The sequence below is a fragment of the Phodopus roborovskii genome, unplaced genomic scaffold (genome assembly GCF_943737965.1).
Source record: "Phodopus roborovskii unplaced genomic scaffold, PHOROB, whole genome shotgun sequence".
Taxonomy (NCBI): Eukaryota; Metazoa; Chordata; class Mammalia; order Rodentia; family Cricetidae; genus Phodopus; species Phodopus roborovskii.
This window is the reverse complement of record NW_026126588.1, coordinates 21,835,691-21,849,326: the sequence shown is the minus strand read 5'-3', so window position 1 is coordinate 21,849,326 and position 13,636 is coordinate 21,835,691. Positions and strand designations below refer to the sequence as shown.

General features: G+C 47.8%; 1 protein-coding gene across 1 annotated transcript in view; it reads right to left on the bottom strand.

Annotated features, from left to right (window-relative positions):
• Positions 1-13,636, bottom strand: part of Npas2 (neuronal PAS domain protein 2) — a 110,351-nt gene that overhangs the window by 76,479 nt on the left and 20,236 nt on the right. Inside the window, exon 3 of the mRNA XM_051204395.1 lies at positions 539-687. Coding sequence (XP_051060352.1) covers positions 539-687 — 149 coding nt within the window. The remainder of the gene's footprint in view (positions 1-538; positions 688-13,636) is intronic.

Here is a 13,636-nt window from a genome sequence, read left to right as displayed (position 1 = left end):
TTTGCTATGGTTGCTTTGGACACTATTTTAAGTGTCCCCCAGCATAAAGGGGGTAAGAGTGCTTGAGGAAGGATGATCCGAGGAAGACGCGCGATCCAGAATGGCGTCACGTGGTAATGTCAAGAGACAGCATAACCTCCGCCAGTGGCAGGGTTGGAATGTGAATGGATTTAGTGATTCCAACGGGCTAAGATCCCAAAGGGCAGAGACGGCTTCAAGCGTGAAGTCAGAACAGACAGAAAGGGGCAGGTACTGGGGGGGTTTCCAGGGGTTTATGAGTGCCACCTGTGCAGGCCGTGTGTGGAGCTGCTCTGAAGTCTCCCCTCAGGCTCATAAAGCATTTGGGGCTGTGACAATCTTCTCCCCAACTGGACATAGGGCTTGTTTTTGTTTTTGCAAGTGCAGAGCCTTTGGAGGCGAGCCCGTGAGTGATAAGTGTGACCTTGTGATGACAGAGGGGTGTCCTATCTGACAGGCTCATCGCCTGTGGGAAGGAAGGGCAGGGTGGAACAGATATGGTAAGAAACTCGACCTTTACCGTTGTGTTTCTGCAAGAATCCGATGACCTTCTCCAGCACGGTCGTCTTGTCCATTTTCCGCGTGTTGCCCGGGAGCATGGAGCTGAGCTCTTTGATGAGGACATTGAACTGGTCCCGGCGCTTCTTCTCCGACTTGTTTCTGGAGGCCCTGGGGACACACAAGGCGCAGGTAACAAGAACATTCCAGTCTGTGAAGGTTCTGCTATGCGACAGAGGTGCCTCCTCTCCCAGAGCTCATCCTACACACAGCACCCGATCTGAGTCTCTCATGGAGGTAATGTTGGCCACTGTTCAGAGCTGAGTAATGGGGCAAGAAACATGTTTTGCTAGACTTTTGGCCACAAAGAGAGACAGTATAAATAATACGCAAGTTCTGACTCACATGCAAAACCGTACACAGCTTAGCTCCACTGCCAGACACTGCCTCTCCGACTTCATAGAGCGTTTTAAGCTCCAGGGAGCGAACGGCATGCTGCTTACCTAGATCTGCTCTCAGAACCCCCGATGGATAAGGCTCCAATTCTATTTCCTCTAGCCCAGAGCATCCAGCTTCATGCCAAGTCATGAGGTGTGGCTGGGTTCCCTGGCTGTAACATTCACGCATATGTCCTGGCCCTTGCCCCAAGCACCACCAACCTGTTGGAGGGGTAGAGCTGTCTCGGCACAGTCTGTGGGCTGTGCAGATCCAGGGTGAGATATGACAGACAGACGATGCTGTCCTATTTGTCAAGTGGCTGGTGAGCAGTGGGAGTCAGAGCACTCACTATTCAGCGCAACACGACGCGGAGCGGAAGGAACTCAGAAGTGTGCTACTGAAGACCAGTGTGCTACAGACAGACACCGCGTGACTCCAACTCTATGACATTCCGGAAAAGGAGACGGACGCAACAGAGGCGGTAAAGCGATCGTGGCCCGCAGCAAGGGATGAACGGGCACAGCATAGAAGGTCTTGAGGGCAGGGCCACTGCTGTATCTGTGCAGGCATACACCACCATACTTCTGCAAACACACAGAATGTGCTGCACCAAGAGGAAACTCTAATGTAAGATCATGACGTGCCAAAGAGTCTCGCCAACCGTAAGCTGCCACTCAGCCTAGGAGCATGGTATGCAGGACAGGGACTAAACGGGAAACCTCTATGCCTCCCACTCATTTTTCTTTCTGTGATCCTTAAATTGTTCTACAAGTTAAAGTCTACTTTCCAAAGGACACTCCGCTGGGTGTCTGTAGAAGGCTGCTCAGTCTGAGGATCTCTGAGGAACCCTAGGCTTTGAAGGAATTAGACCAGGGGATCTAGGTTTGGGGCTGTCCTAACAAGAGGAACAAGGAACACATGATAGAGAGGTCCCCTCCCCAAGGGCTCAGGGAGCAGCTCTATGGTGGATGCCTGAGCCTCAATGACACACACACCCCAGTCCCTTCATCAACAACCAATTGATGGCGCTAGAGAGACGGCCCAGCAGTCCGGGACACTGGCTTTTCTTCCAGAGGATCTGGTTTCCATTCCTAGCACCTACAATGGCATCTCACAACAAACCATAACTCCAGTTCCAGGAGAGCTGATACCCTCTTCTGGCCTCCATGGGCGCCAGGCACAAAACTGGTGAACAGACACATATGCACACAAAACAGCCATGCATATTAAAAGGGATGGATAGATAGATAGATAGATACATACATACATTCATACATACATACATAAAAACAGATAGATACATAAAAACAGTTAACTTATTCTGAGGTGACCCATGGCTGGGAAAGTTACCCACCCCTCCTAAGTATACCCAAGATGAACTTTTTATAGAGATTCAGCTCACTGATGGGAACAGAAACCACTACACACGGTCTGGGGGTCACAGTGCCTAGGGGAGTTAATCCCCTTATCAGGAGGCTGTCGGTCAATATGTGGTCATAACAGAAGATTCTGGTGGACGGTGGCTCACCTCTCTTGGGTCAGGTATTAACATCTACAGGTTATCAGTACTGTTTCCCTGAAGCGCCCATAGAAGCATAAGAACACACCCCGAATACCCTTTCCTGGGATGCCACTGAAGTTGTAGCCACTCTGTTCTGCTCAAGCATCCACACCACTTCAAGAACACATTTATGGTCCAGCTCCCTGCCCCCCCATTCTCTCTCAGACAGGGCTATTTCCTGACCCCTCTTAGCAATTTTCCAGAGTTCATCTCACGAGCATGATCTCTAGGCTTTCCTAAGGGTCCTCTGTTCCTGAAGTCCCCCCCCCCCCCCGCTTCTGGCCTGTTCTTGGGTTTGGGTTAAGGGATCCCTGGAAAGGTCTCATTTTTGACCAAGTCTTCTTGTGGCAGGTGGGGTGAGCTGTAGACACCCTTCCTTGATAGTTCAGAGCAGAAGGCCCAGTGTTCAGATGCCTGAGACAGAAGAAAGGGACTCTTTCGCTTGCTGAGTGGCTGACTACGTATTATAAATCATTTTTAGCCTAGATTTGAAAGAGTGACATGCAACCTCCTCAGCCAAAAAAAGCTCTGCTCTTGTCCTAGTCTGCCCGCTATAAATTATTTGTGAGCTGATAACACCCAGCTCATTACTGCTGTCCTCATCTTCAATGGGTGTAATGACGATGAACATGGCCTGGCAGAGAATCCGGTGGAGGCTCTTATCATTAGTGACAGGAACACAGGCTTGTTTCCCTTGGCCTCCGCCTGGGATGCACCGTGGTGCGCACTGGAAATCGGTCAATGTCAGCTGGATCCGTAGCTCTGAGGCAAGAGGAAGCCAAGAGCCTGGGATGACCCTGCTTCCAGTAACGAGCACTGTTTATGCTAAGCATCCGGGACAACAGGTTGGATGGCACTGGGACATTTGGCCCCTGTGATTTTGAAAGGCATTACTTGCATGCCATGAAGTCCATCCATTTAAAGCATGCAGTCTGACGAATTTTTATAATTGTTGACCGCCGCCAACACAAGAGATTCAACTGCTTTATCTCAGGAGATTTTTTTTTCCCCTGACCTCCTTTTTGTTTTTCCCCAACTGCAGCCACTCAGTTTTTCATTTTCTCTAATTCCCCATAAGTGGGGTTTTTAAGGGTCTGGGGCCCTCATTTAACACAGCTCTTTGAGATTTCTCCACATTGCCACCACGTTTGACAGCTCTGTCCTCTACGTTCCAGTACTCCATTGTGTAGCTATGCCATGGTTTGGGATGCCTCCAGTCTCAGGGTATGACGAACTGGGAGTGTAGCCATGGCTCGATGGGTAAAGACACTTGTTGCCAAGCCTGGTTTCCTGGTTACCCCAGGACCACATAGTAGAGCGAAAGAGCTGACTCCCACAAGTTGCCCTCTGACCTTCATGCATATACCTACACACATACATTATAAAAATAAAGGTTGTCATTTTTTTAAACTGCTGAGTGCTATAAACGTACCACATTTTCTTTATCCATTCTTCAGTTGAGGGGCATCTAGTTTGATTCCAGGTCCTGGCTATTACAAACAACCCTGCTATGAGCATAGTTGAACAAGTGTCCTTGTGGTAAGACTGAGCATCCTTTGGGTATTTGCCCAAGATTGGTATAGCAGGGTCTTGAGGTAGATTGATTCCCGGTTTTCTGAGAAACCGCCGCACTGACTTCCAAAGTAGCTGTGCAAGTTTGCACTCCTACAAGCAGTGGTATAAAAATAAATGGAATAATAATGATGACGATGATGAAGAACACAAGCCAGGCACAGCAGTGCACACCTATAAACCAGTACTCAGGAGGCTGAAGTTAGAGGACCATGAGTTTTAGGCGGGCCTGGGTTTCATGGCAAGAAGCTGTCTCAAAACACCAGACCAAACAAAATAACCCCAAACAAACAAGCCAACAAATAACAGAGCTGGAGAGACCCTTTGGTAGGTAAAGAACTTGCTATACAAGGGTGAGGACTTGGGTTGGGTCCCCAGCATGCACATAAAACCTGGGAGGCTTGACAGCTTCTCTGTAATCTCAGATTCAGGAATGGAGAGAGGGGATCCCTGGAGCAAGCTGGCTAGCAGAGTGGCCTATTGGCAAGCTCTGGGCTCAAATGAGAGATCCTGCCATAATAAATATGGGGAAGAGTGATCAAAGAAGGCACCTAATATCAATCTCTGGCCTCCACAAGGACGTGTACACACACAAACATGTATACACACATACATGTCCCCAACGCCCCCTCCCAATACAACAGAAACAACAACAAACTCTGAACAATGCACCCTGAGCATCAGTACGCATGTCTGTAAGCAGCTGCAGGGATTAAGTCTCTTGGACAAAAACAGAGGCACAAAACTATTGAGTCATTTGACAAATATGTGCTTAACTGAGACACCACAGTATTGTCACATGATGTTGGCTATAGCTGTTTTTCATTTCCTTCGGGAACAAATGAGATTCTCACTTGCCACCATCTTTGCCAACACATGGGATTATCAATTTTTACCATTGAAGTATGACGTTATTGTGGTTTGGATTTACCTTTTTTGTGATGGCTGGTGACATTGAACATCTTTTTGTATGCTTTATGGCCATTCATATGTATTCTTTAGGAAGAATTATTCAATTATGCCTTTATAAGCAAGCTGTGTTGTCTTTCTTATGGGGTGGGAGGAGACAAAGACAGAGAGACAAAAGTAGCAGTCGGAGGATAAAGGATACGCCTCTGTGTTATCACTTACACTTAGGAACCTCAGCCTTTGGTTTCTGGTGAAATGTCCATCATTGGACACTCTGGAGTTTGGTTACATAGGCCTCATCTGTTGGGTACTTAGGACTTAAGAAACACTATGTAGCTCTTTATGTACAGTTGCATGCTGCATAATGCTTCCATTAACGACAGATCACACACATGAGAGCAGGCACATAAGAGTTTAATGGAATAGGAAAATTGTAGTTGCCCATTGACCTCACAACATCTCAGTTCCCTACATGACTCATGCAATTAAAGCAACCCTGGTGTAAACAAACCTACCGTGTACTCATGCATCTAAAAGTACAGCACAGACAACTGTGTGTGGGAACTAATGTTGACAAAAAAATAATGGGTGATGTTACTGGCTTATATATTCGCTGCATTTTAAACTATCATCAAGGCATAGACACCTACTTCTGAATGCGTGTTGATAGAGAACAGTGCACATGTTACATTGGTAGCAACAACTGCATACATCTGTTTGTCAAGTTTCTGGGTGCTATAATTTTCCTTTGTGCTTGGTTCACAGTAGGATGTGGCATATACATACATACATATCCCAACAGCCTAGGTGTTTTCTGAGTCTGTGGTGTAGTCTATGATGCCCGCAGAGATAAAGAAGCACCATTGACTCATGTCTCAGAGCCTATTTCTGTCAGTAAGTGGCATGTGACCACACCATTTTTCATCCTACAATGACCCCTATCAGGTGGGTCCTACTTTTATTCATTTCCCAGGTGAAGAAGCCAACGGGCTTAGAGACTGCGTGACTTGTCGCCATCACATAGTGTGGGTCAGAGGCAATGCAGGCTGGCTCAGGCACCTGTGAATCCAGCACACCCCTGCCTCTCTCTGTAACTCCCCTAAACTGTGTGCCATCATCTGCTGAGAAGCCACACACCCGTATTCTGGGAGCCCAGAGCTGAGAGGGACTAACGCCAATGGTTTGAGTTTCATTCATAGCGCAGGAGTGAAACCCACACCCTACAGAAAACAGCATTTCAGTCTGTCCCCCCCCCCCAGGGCTGGATATTATAGCAAACCAAGCGCAGAGTCAACTCCAGCCCTGGCTCCTAAAGGAGTAGCCTTTCCACAGCTGTGGTCAAGTACTGCTAACATTTCCGTGTTCTCTCTTTTAGACAGACTTAGGATTGACTTTCTCTGCCCTGGAAGTCAGTCATGCTATGACTCTTGGACATGGAAATGTAGGTACAAACAGCAGTTACCGTCAGAGACCTGAGCGTCCATTCAGAACTGCTGTTTCCTGCTTTGGCAATGAGCCAGGTGGCACTTATCTCCTCCTGAGCCCCCACGTGAGGACACTTAATAGCAAGAGTCTTGGTATGATAGTATGGAGAGGCAGTGGCCCCCTTAGGCAGTGGGAGCTAATGGGAGAGATTATTACTAGGCCACCACCCTGGGGAAAGGTTAAGATTAATGCCTGATGGGAGCGGATTAGCTACCACATGGGTAGATGGTTATGAAGCAGGTTTGTTTTCTTAATCTACTCTTATCCCTACCATACCTCTATGCATGCGCACTCACCCACAGGAGAAGCGGTCAGATTTCCGGGAACGTAAGCTGAAGGAATCCCCCCCCCCTTTTTAAAGACTAGTGTCAGGCATTGTGTTGTAACAAGGCAAAATGCACTGACGTGAGGGATATAAGGCCTCCCCAGACCTTACAATTAGAGTCAGGAAGTAATATCACTTTATGGTGTGAAGAAGAGGGAACAAGTCTTGGCATGTGACCCCAAGGAGGATTTCTACTTTGCTTTTGAGACTGGAACAGGCATGTGTTTGGGTAGCGTTGCCAGTGTGATCCAGTTTGGGAAACCAGTCAAATGAATACTTGAGTCTGCCAGGCTTGGGCAGTATAAGGACAGGTTTAAAGTGAGACTCAGTGTGTGTTGGGAAGGATTTTACCCTCTTCACCAAGAAGGAAAACACCAGGACCGGCCTTTTCCGTCTCCGCTCTCTCATGAGGAAGACGGCATCCAGGAAAGCAGTCCTACTGCCTACTTGGAATGTTTGGACACAGGAACCCGGCAGAGTAATTTACCATCTTTAAATACTCTTGTCTTATACACTGAGGAGGAAGTAATGACCCAGTTCAGGAGGCGTCCTTAGAATAGCGCCGGTTAGCCTTCGATCACACAGCCAGAGAGCCCAGGGGTCAGCCGGGTGGCAGCAATACAGGGCTGGCTGACAGGAAGAAGAGATTCCTGCTACAGAGAGCTCTGGTGATACCTTTAAGCTCAGGCTTGCGGGTGTTACAGAACATAACCTCCAACCCCAAAAGTATCCAGATAACCAAGCCCTCTACAGGATTCCATCCTACACAAGCTCCCACAACAACCAACATATTCTGAAAGGCTCCTTCCAGTCACCTGTACTGTCCCTAAGCCTTCTGCTCTGATAGTCCAACTAGAGGCCAGGACCTTCCGGGTGGCACAGTCACCTGAGGTACCCCGTCCTTCTGTAGCACTGACCACGCCCATTGGGGGGTGGAGCGATGGGCGGAGGTGACCTGAGGAAGGAGGTCGGAGGGGGCCAGGAAGGCGCTCTCTTTCTGGCGTGACTCGGACAGGAGAGGATCGGGTTGAATTTCCTGGTGTTCATCTGTCTAGGTTGTAAGTTATTTCTCCCTGAATAAACATCTATTCGGCCTATTTGTTTATCCTGACCCTTATTTACCGCAATACTCCCCCACAGGCTTGATAATCCTTCTGTCAAGACTGTACTCCAGCCCAGCCCTTTAGTGTAGAATTTATGTGTACCTCTCTGTGTGTAAATGCCTTCAGAAGCCCGAAGAGGGAATCAGATAGATCTGGAGCTAGAATTCCGAGCAGCTGTGAGCTGCCTAGCGTGGGTGCTGGGAACAGAACTTGGGTCCTCTGGAAGAGCAGCAGGCAGTCATGATCACCGAGTGATTTCTGCTCTTTGAACTTGGCTTCTTCTGCCTTGCAGACACCAGGGTGGTGTCCATACCTTGTTACTTCTTGCTGCCGAGTACTCTCCTACTGTATGAATGAACTCCACGCCTGGCTCATCGACCCACCGAAGGATATTCATGTGGTTTCCAGTCTGAGTCATTATGGTTTGTAGAGTGGACACAAACACCTGTTTCTAACCTTTAAGTGACAGGTTCAGTTCCCTGGAGTAAATAACACAGGGGCAGGGAGTTGCACCTCAGGGAAGGTGTATGTTCACCTTTACACGCAACCGTTAGCCCCTTCTCCAGAATGGCCGCTCTGCCTTCCCACCAGCAAGGTACAAATGAGCCAGTGGGTCTTACATCCCAGTTCTCCTAAGAAGTGCACAGAGGTGTGTCACATTACATGCGTGTGTGCATGTGCCTGTGCGTGCACGTGTGTGCGTGCGTGGGGCCAGAGCAGGGTTGTCTGTCTTCTACTTTTCTCTGACTTATTACCGTGAGACAAGGTCTCTCACTAAGCCTGAAGTACTGCGTTAGCTAGGCTGTCCGGCCAGGGAGTTCTGCACCCAATCACCCCTCCACCCCACAGTGCTTAGGTTACAGGCACTGCGGCCACGCTCAGGGCTTATATGGGTGCCGGGGACCCTGACTCAGGCACACACGCTCACACATGTGTCAAAGGACACCTCTGCAGGTAGGTAGGTCCCAGGGGTCAAACCCAGGTCAGCAGGCTTGTGGGCAGGACCTTTTACCTGCTGTGAGCCTCAATACCAGCACTCTGTCTTTAAATTTACATCAGCATTGCTTGTTCCTAGCTGCTAAGTCATGTTCTGGGTACAAGTTCTCTGGAAAATATGCGATTTGCTAACATTTTCTCCAAACCATAGATTTCTCCCTCCTCCTCCCTGCTCCCTCCTCTTCCCTTCCCTCCTTCCCTCTCTCTCCCTCTCTCCCCCTCCCTCCCCTCTCCCTCCCCCTTTCTTATCTCTGCCCACCTCCCTTTCCTTTGACTTACACTTTTGGTGTTAGACCCAAGGTCATAAAATTTTCCCTTAGAGTTTTATGCATTTTCCATTTCAATTAACGGCCTATTTTGAGTTAAGCACTGATTTATATTTCACGAGAAAGTGTTCAATTTCTACACTCTTTTTTTTCCCCCCTGCATCAATTGTATGATTATGTGGGGTTTCTAAGCAGTGGATTGTACTCAGTGACTTTCAAATACTACATAGCGTTCCTTGGATAAATTCTACTTGACTGTGACTTCACCACAGTGCTCCCCACGCCTCCCACACACAGAGGGGGCAGGGGAGAATTGCCAATGCTGTGTGCTTGTTTTGTTTGGAGACGCGAGGTCTTGTTATGCAGTTCAGGTTGGTCTCACACTCATAACCCTCCTCGATCAGCTCCTGAGAGCTGAGATTACAGGTGTGTGCCCACCCAGCTGGCTCACTGATGTTTGTTTGTTCGTTTCTTTTGTTCTCTCTCTCTCTCTTCCTTCCTTCTCCTCCCTTCCTTCCTTTATTTCTTCCTTCTTTCCTTTCTTTTTCTCCTTCTTCCCTTCCTTCCTTCCTTCCTTCCTTTTTTCTTTTCCTTCCTTCCTTCCTTCCTTCCTTCCTTCCTTCCTTTCTTCTTTCTTCCTCCTCCTCCTTCTTCTCCTCCTTCTTTTTTGAGACAGGGGCTCTTTATGTAGTCCTAGCTGTCCTGGAACTCATTTTGAAGATCAGGCTAGCCTTCAACTCACAGAGATCTGATTGCCTCTGCCTCTCAAGTGTGGGGATTAAAGGTGTTCGCCACCACACCTGGATCCAGTGTTTTCTTGAGGAATGGTCTATCTGCATTCACAAAGGACATGGTCTCTAGCTTATTTTCTCTTTTGTTCAGTGGGCAATGCTGCCCTCATAAAGCTCTCTAGCTCCTCCTCTTTTACTTTCCACACAGGGCTATATAAAGAGGGAGGTATTTCTTCCTTCAGTATTTGGCAGAATTCAGAATCCTTCAATTACACCATCTGGATCTGGGTCTTTGTAGTTTCCATTTGTGAATTCCAACCCATGTATCAGAGAACTATTTGGGCCGTTTTACTCTGCGTGAGTCGGATTGCCTGTGGTTATTAAATAAACAGGTCCACTGCATCTGAGTCCTGAATTTACATGGACACAGTTGGCCACAGAACTCCCTTGTGACTCTTACTGATCTAGAAAGCCACACAGAGAAACCCTGCTCTGAAAAACCAAAAAAAAAAAAAAAAAAAAAAAATAAATAAATAAATAAATAAATAAATAAATAAATAAATAAATAAGGTGTGTGTGTGTGCACGCGTGTGTGCATGTGCTTATGCATGTGTCCACAGTACCCGAGGACAGACGAGGTCCCCAGAATTAGAGTTACAAGCAGTTGTGGGTCCCCTAATGTGGGTGCTGGGAACTGAACTTGGGTCCTCTGCAACAGCAACATCTTAACCGTTGAGCCATCTCCAACCCCTCCTTCCCTATGGCAGGGCTAGGTTGTGGTTGCAGGGTAAGACGCTTTCTCTTCCTAGTGTGAGCATCCACAGCTGAGGGGCTCTCTCTGGGTACCAAAGCGGCTGTGCACAGAGCTAGGTGCCTGAGATGCTCCTCCCATTTCTTTCAGCCAATGCGCTCTCTGAATTCCTTGACTCATCCCTTTTGGCCTGTGGGTTACTTAGAAGTTTGTTATTTAATTTCTAAGCTCTAGAGATCTTTCTTGCCCCCAAATTTCTCTGCTTCTAGCTCAATTTAGGCTCATTTGGATTTCTCTCTGTTCTGTGAAGCAACAGTTGGTCTATCGTGGTACATGTTCAATAGGTACTGGAAAATCGGATTCTGATATTGCTGCGTGGAGTGTTCTGTGAATGTCAATCAGATTCTGCCGGCTGCTGGTGCATCTGAGCTCTTTGAGGTCTTTGCTGCATCCCAGCTCACTGAGGAAGGCACAGTGAAGGCTGCTCTTGGTTCTTCAGGTTGTGCTGCATAGACTTGGGAGCTCTTGCTTTTCAGAGTGCACACATTTAGAATGGCTATCTGTTCTTGGAGAATTGCTCTTTTATCTTCATGCAGCCTCACTCTGTCTTCCTGGCACTGTTTTGTGCCCTGGCACACACTTTTCTATCACGTTGGCTTTCTTTAAATGACTGTTTTCACCATATACAAGTTTCTGTTCTACTTTTAACCTACTTGTAGGATTAGGTTTGTGATGTCTTGTGACAGCACGCATTTAGGCTACTTAGAAAAACAGAACAAGCAAACAAAAACCCATTCCGCTTGAAGACATGGCATGCTTTGGTCACAGGACTTGGAGAAATGAAGCAGGAATTGACCTGGAAGCTTTCTCCCTGCTGATGAGTGTTCAGAGTACCAGAAGGCAAGAAAAGTTATCAACAGTCTTACACAGCTGTCAACCTTGGGAGCTACAATCACAAGTGGCCTGGCAAGCGATGCAATAGTGTCATGAGTATTATAGGGATCACCAACCACTTTCTGATTGGACGTAAGGCCCACGCCACAGGAGGAAGCTCATGCCTGGTCCTGAAAGTCTGACCAGAACCCCAGGGCTGGGGAGTCCACAGGCTCCACAAGGGAACCCACTGCTCTTATTTTGCTAAAGAGACACTGTCTTCTAAACATGTGTCTCTACACACAGGTCACTGCAGCGTTCAATCCCCTAGAGTGGGCATCAATGTGACATCTGTGTAATAACCACAAGGGTGTGCCAAGGCTCAGGAGAGACTGCAGGAGAGAAGAGAGAGAGAGAGAGAGAGAGAGAGAGAGAGAGAGAGAGAGAGAGAGAGAGAGCCACAGGTCAGGAATGGCTGGGGTGAAACAGGGTCTTCTGGGCCTTTGAACTCTTGAACTCAAAGGCCAAGCATAGCTACAAGTTGTGGGAGGGGCCACGTGAGCCCCCATCCCCACAAGGGGAGCTGTTAATAGCTGATGGATGCTAGGCAAAGAAGAGTTGGTTTTCTTTAGGGATACTGTGCTGGATATTTTTAGGTCAACTTGGCACAAGCTAAAGTCATCTTAAAGGAGAGAACCTCAATTAAGAAAATACTTCCATAAGATGGGGCTGTAGGCAAGCCTGTAGGGCGTTCTCTTAATTAGTGATCGATGGTGGGGGACAGGCCATTGTGGGTGGGGCCATCCCTGGGATGGTGGTCCTGGGTTCCATAAGAGAGAAGGCTGAGCAAGTCAGTAAGCAGCAACCCTCCACAGCCCATGCATCGGCTCCTGCCTCCAGGTGTCTGCCCTGATTGAGTTCCTGTCTCATCTCAGCAATAGAAACCCCCAACTAGGACAGATACACTCCCTCGTCAGCTGACCCCATGCTTCAGTAGATGAGCCCACACACATGCATATCTAGGCAGCACTGCTGGACTCAATGAGTTATAAAAACAGTAGGAGGATGTGAAGTTGGAAGGGGAAGATTGGGGAGTGGGGGTGAAGAGGAACAAGACTGCACATACGCATGATATTCTCAAAGACCACATAAACATACTATAATTAAAATTATTACCCTGGGGAGACGAGTCGGCGGTTCACAGAGGACACTGCTCTTGGGAGAGCAATTATGTTCCCTAGCACCCATATATTCTGGTAGCTCACAAATGCTTGTAACTCCTGCTCCAGGGGACCTGACACCTCTGACCTCTGCCAGCTCTGACACTCTGCGCATACCCACACAGACACAAACACCTAGTTAGAAATAAATAAACCTAAAGGCCCCATTGGACAACCTCTGTGTCATGTTTAGACAATTTGTATTTAATGGAGTAGTGCTGAGTGTGTGTGTGCGTGTGTGTTGTGTTTGTGTGTGCGCGCATGTGTGTTTGTGCGTGTGTGTTGTTTGTGTGTGCGCGCATGTGTGTTTGTGCATGTGTGCGTGTGTTTGTGTGTGCGCACATGTGTGTTTGTGCATATGTGTGTTTGTGTGTATGTGCGTGTGTGTTTGTGCGTGTGCGTGCGCGTATGTGTGTTTGTGCGTGCGTATGTGTTTTTGTGCATGTGTGTGTGTGTGTTTGTGTGTGCGCGCGTATGTGTGTTTGTGCGTGTGTGTGTTGTGTTTGTGTGTGTGCGCGTGTGTGTTTGTGCATGTGTGTGTTGTGCTTGTGTGTGCACATATGTGCGTGTGTGTGCGTATGTGTATGTGTGTTTGTGTGTGTACGTGCGTGTATGTGCCTGTGTATTGTGCGTGTGCATATGTGTGTATGTGCATGTGTGCGCGTCTATGTTTGTGTTTATGATATCATTCTATGACCTGTTGTCGGTTTGTTCACCCACTCCTTTGGTTGTTATTCCTGTTCATCTTTTGTTTTGAATCATGCAAACAGTTTTTAGTGATTTACTGAATTCATCTAACAATTCCTCATGTTCCTTTGCTATGTGTGTAGTAAAAACTCTAGGGATTACGCAATGGAAGTTTCCTCTTCAGAACCCCTTCCCTTCATGCG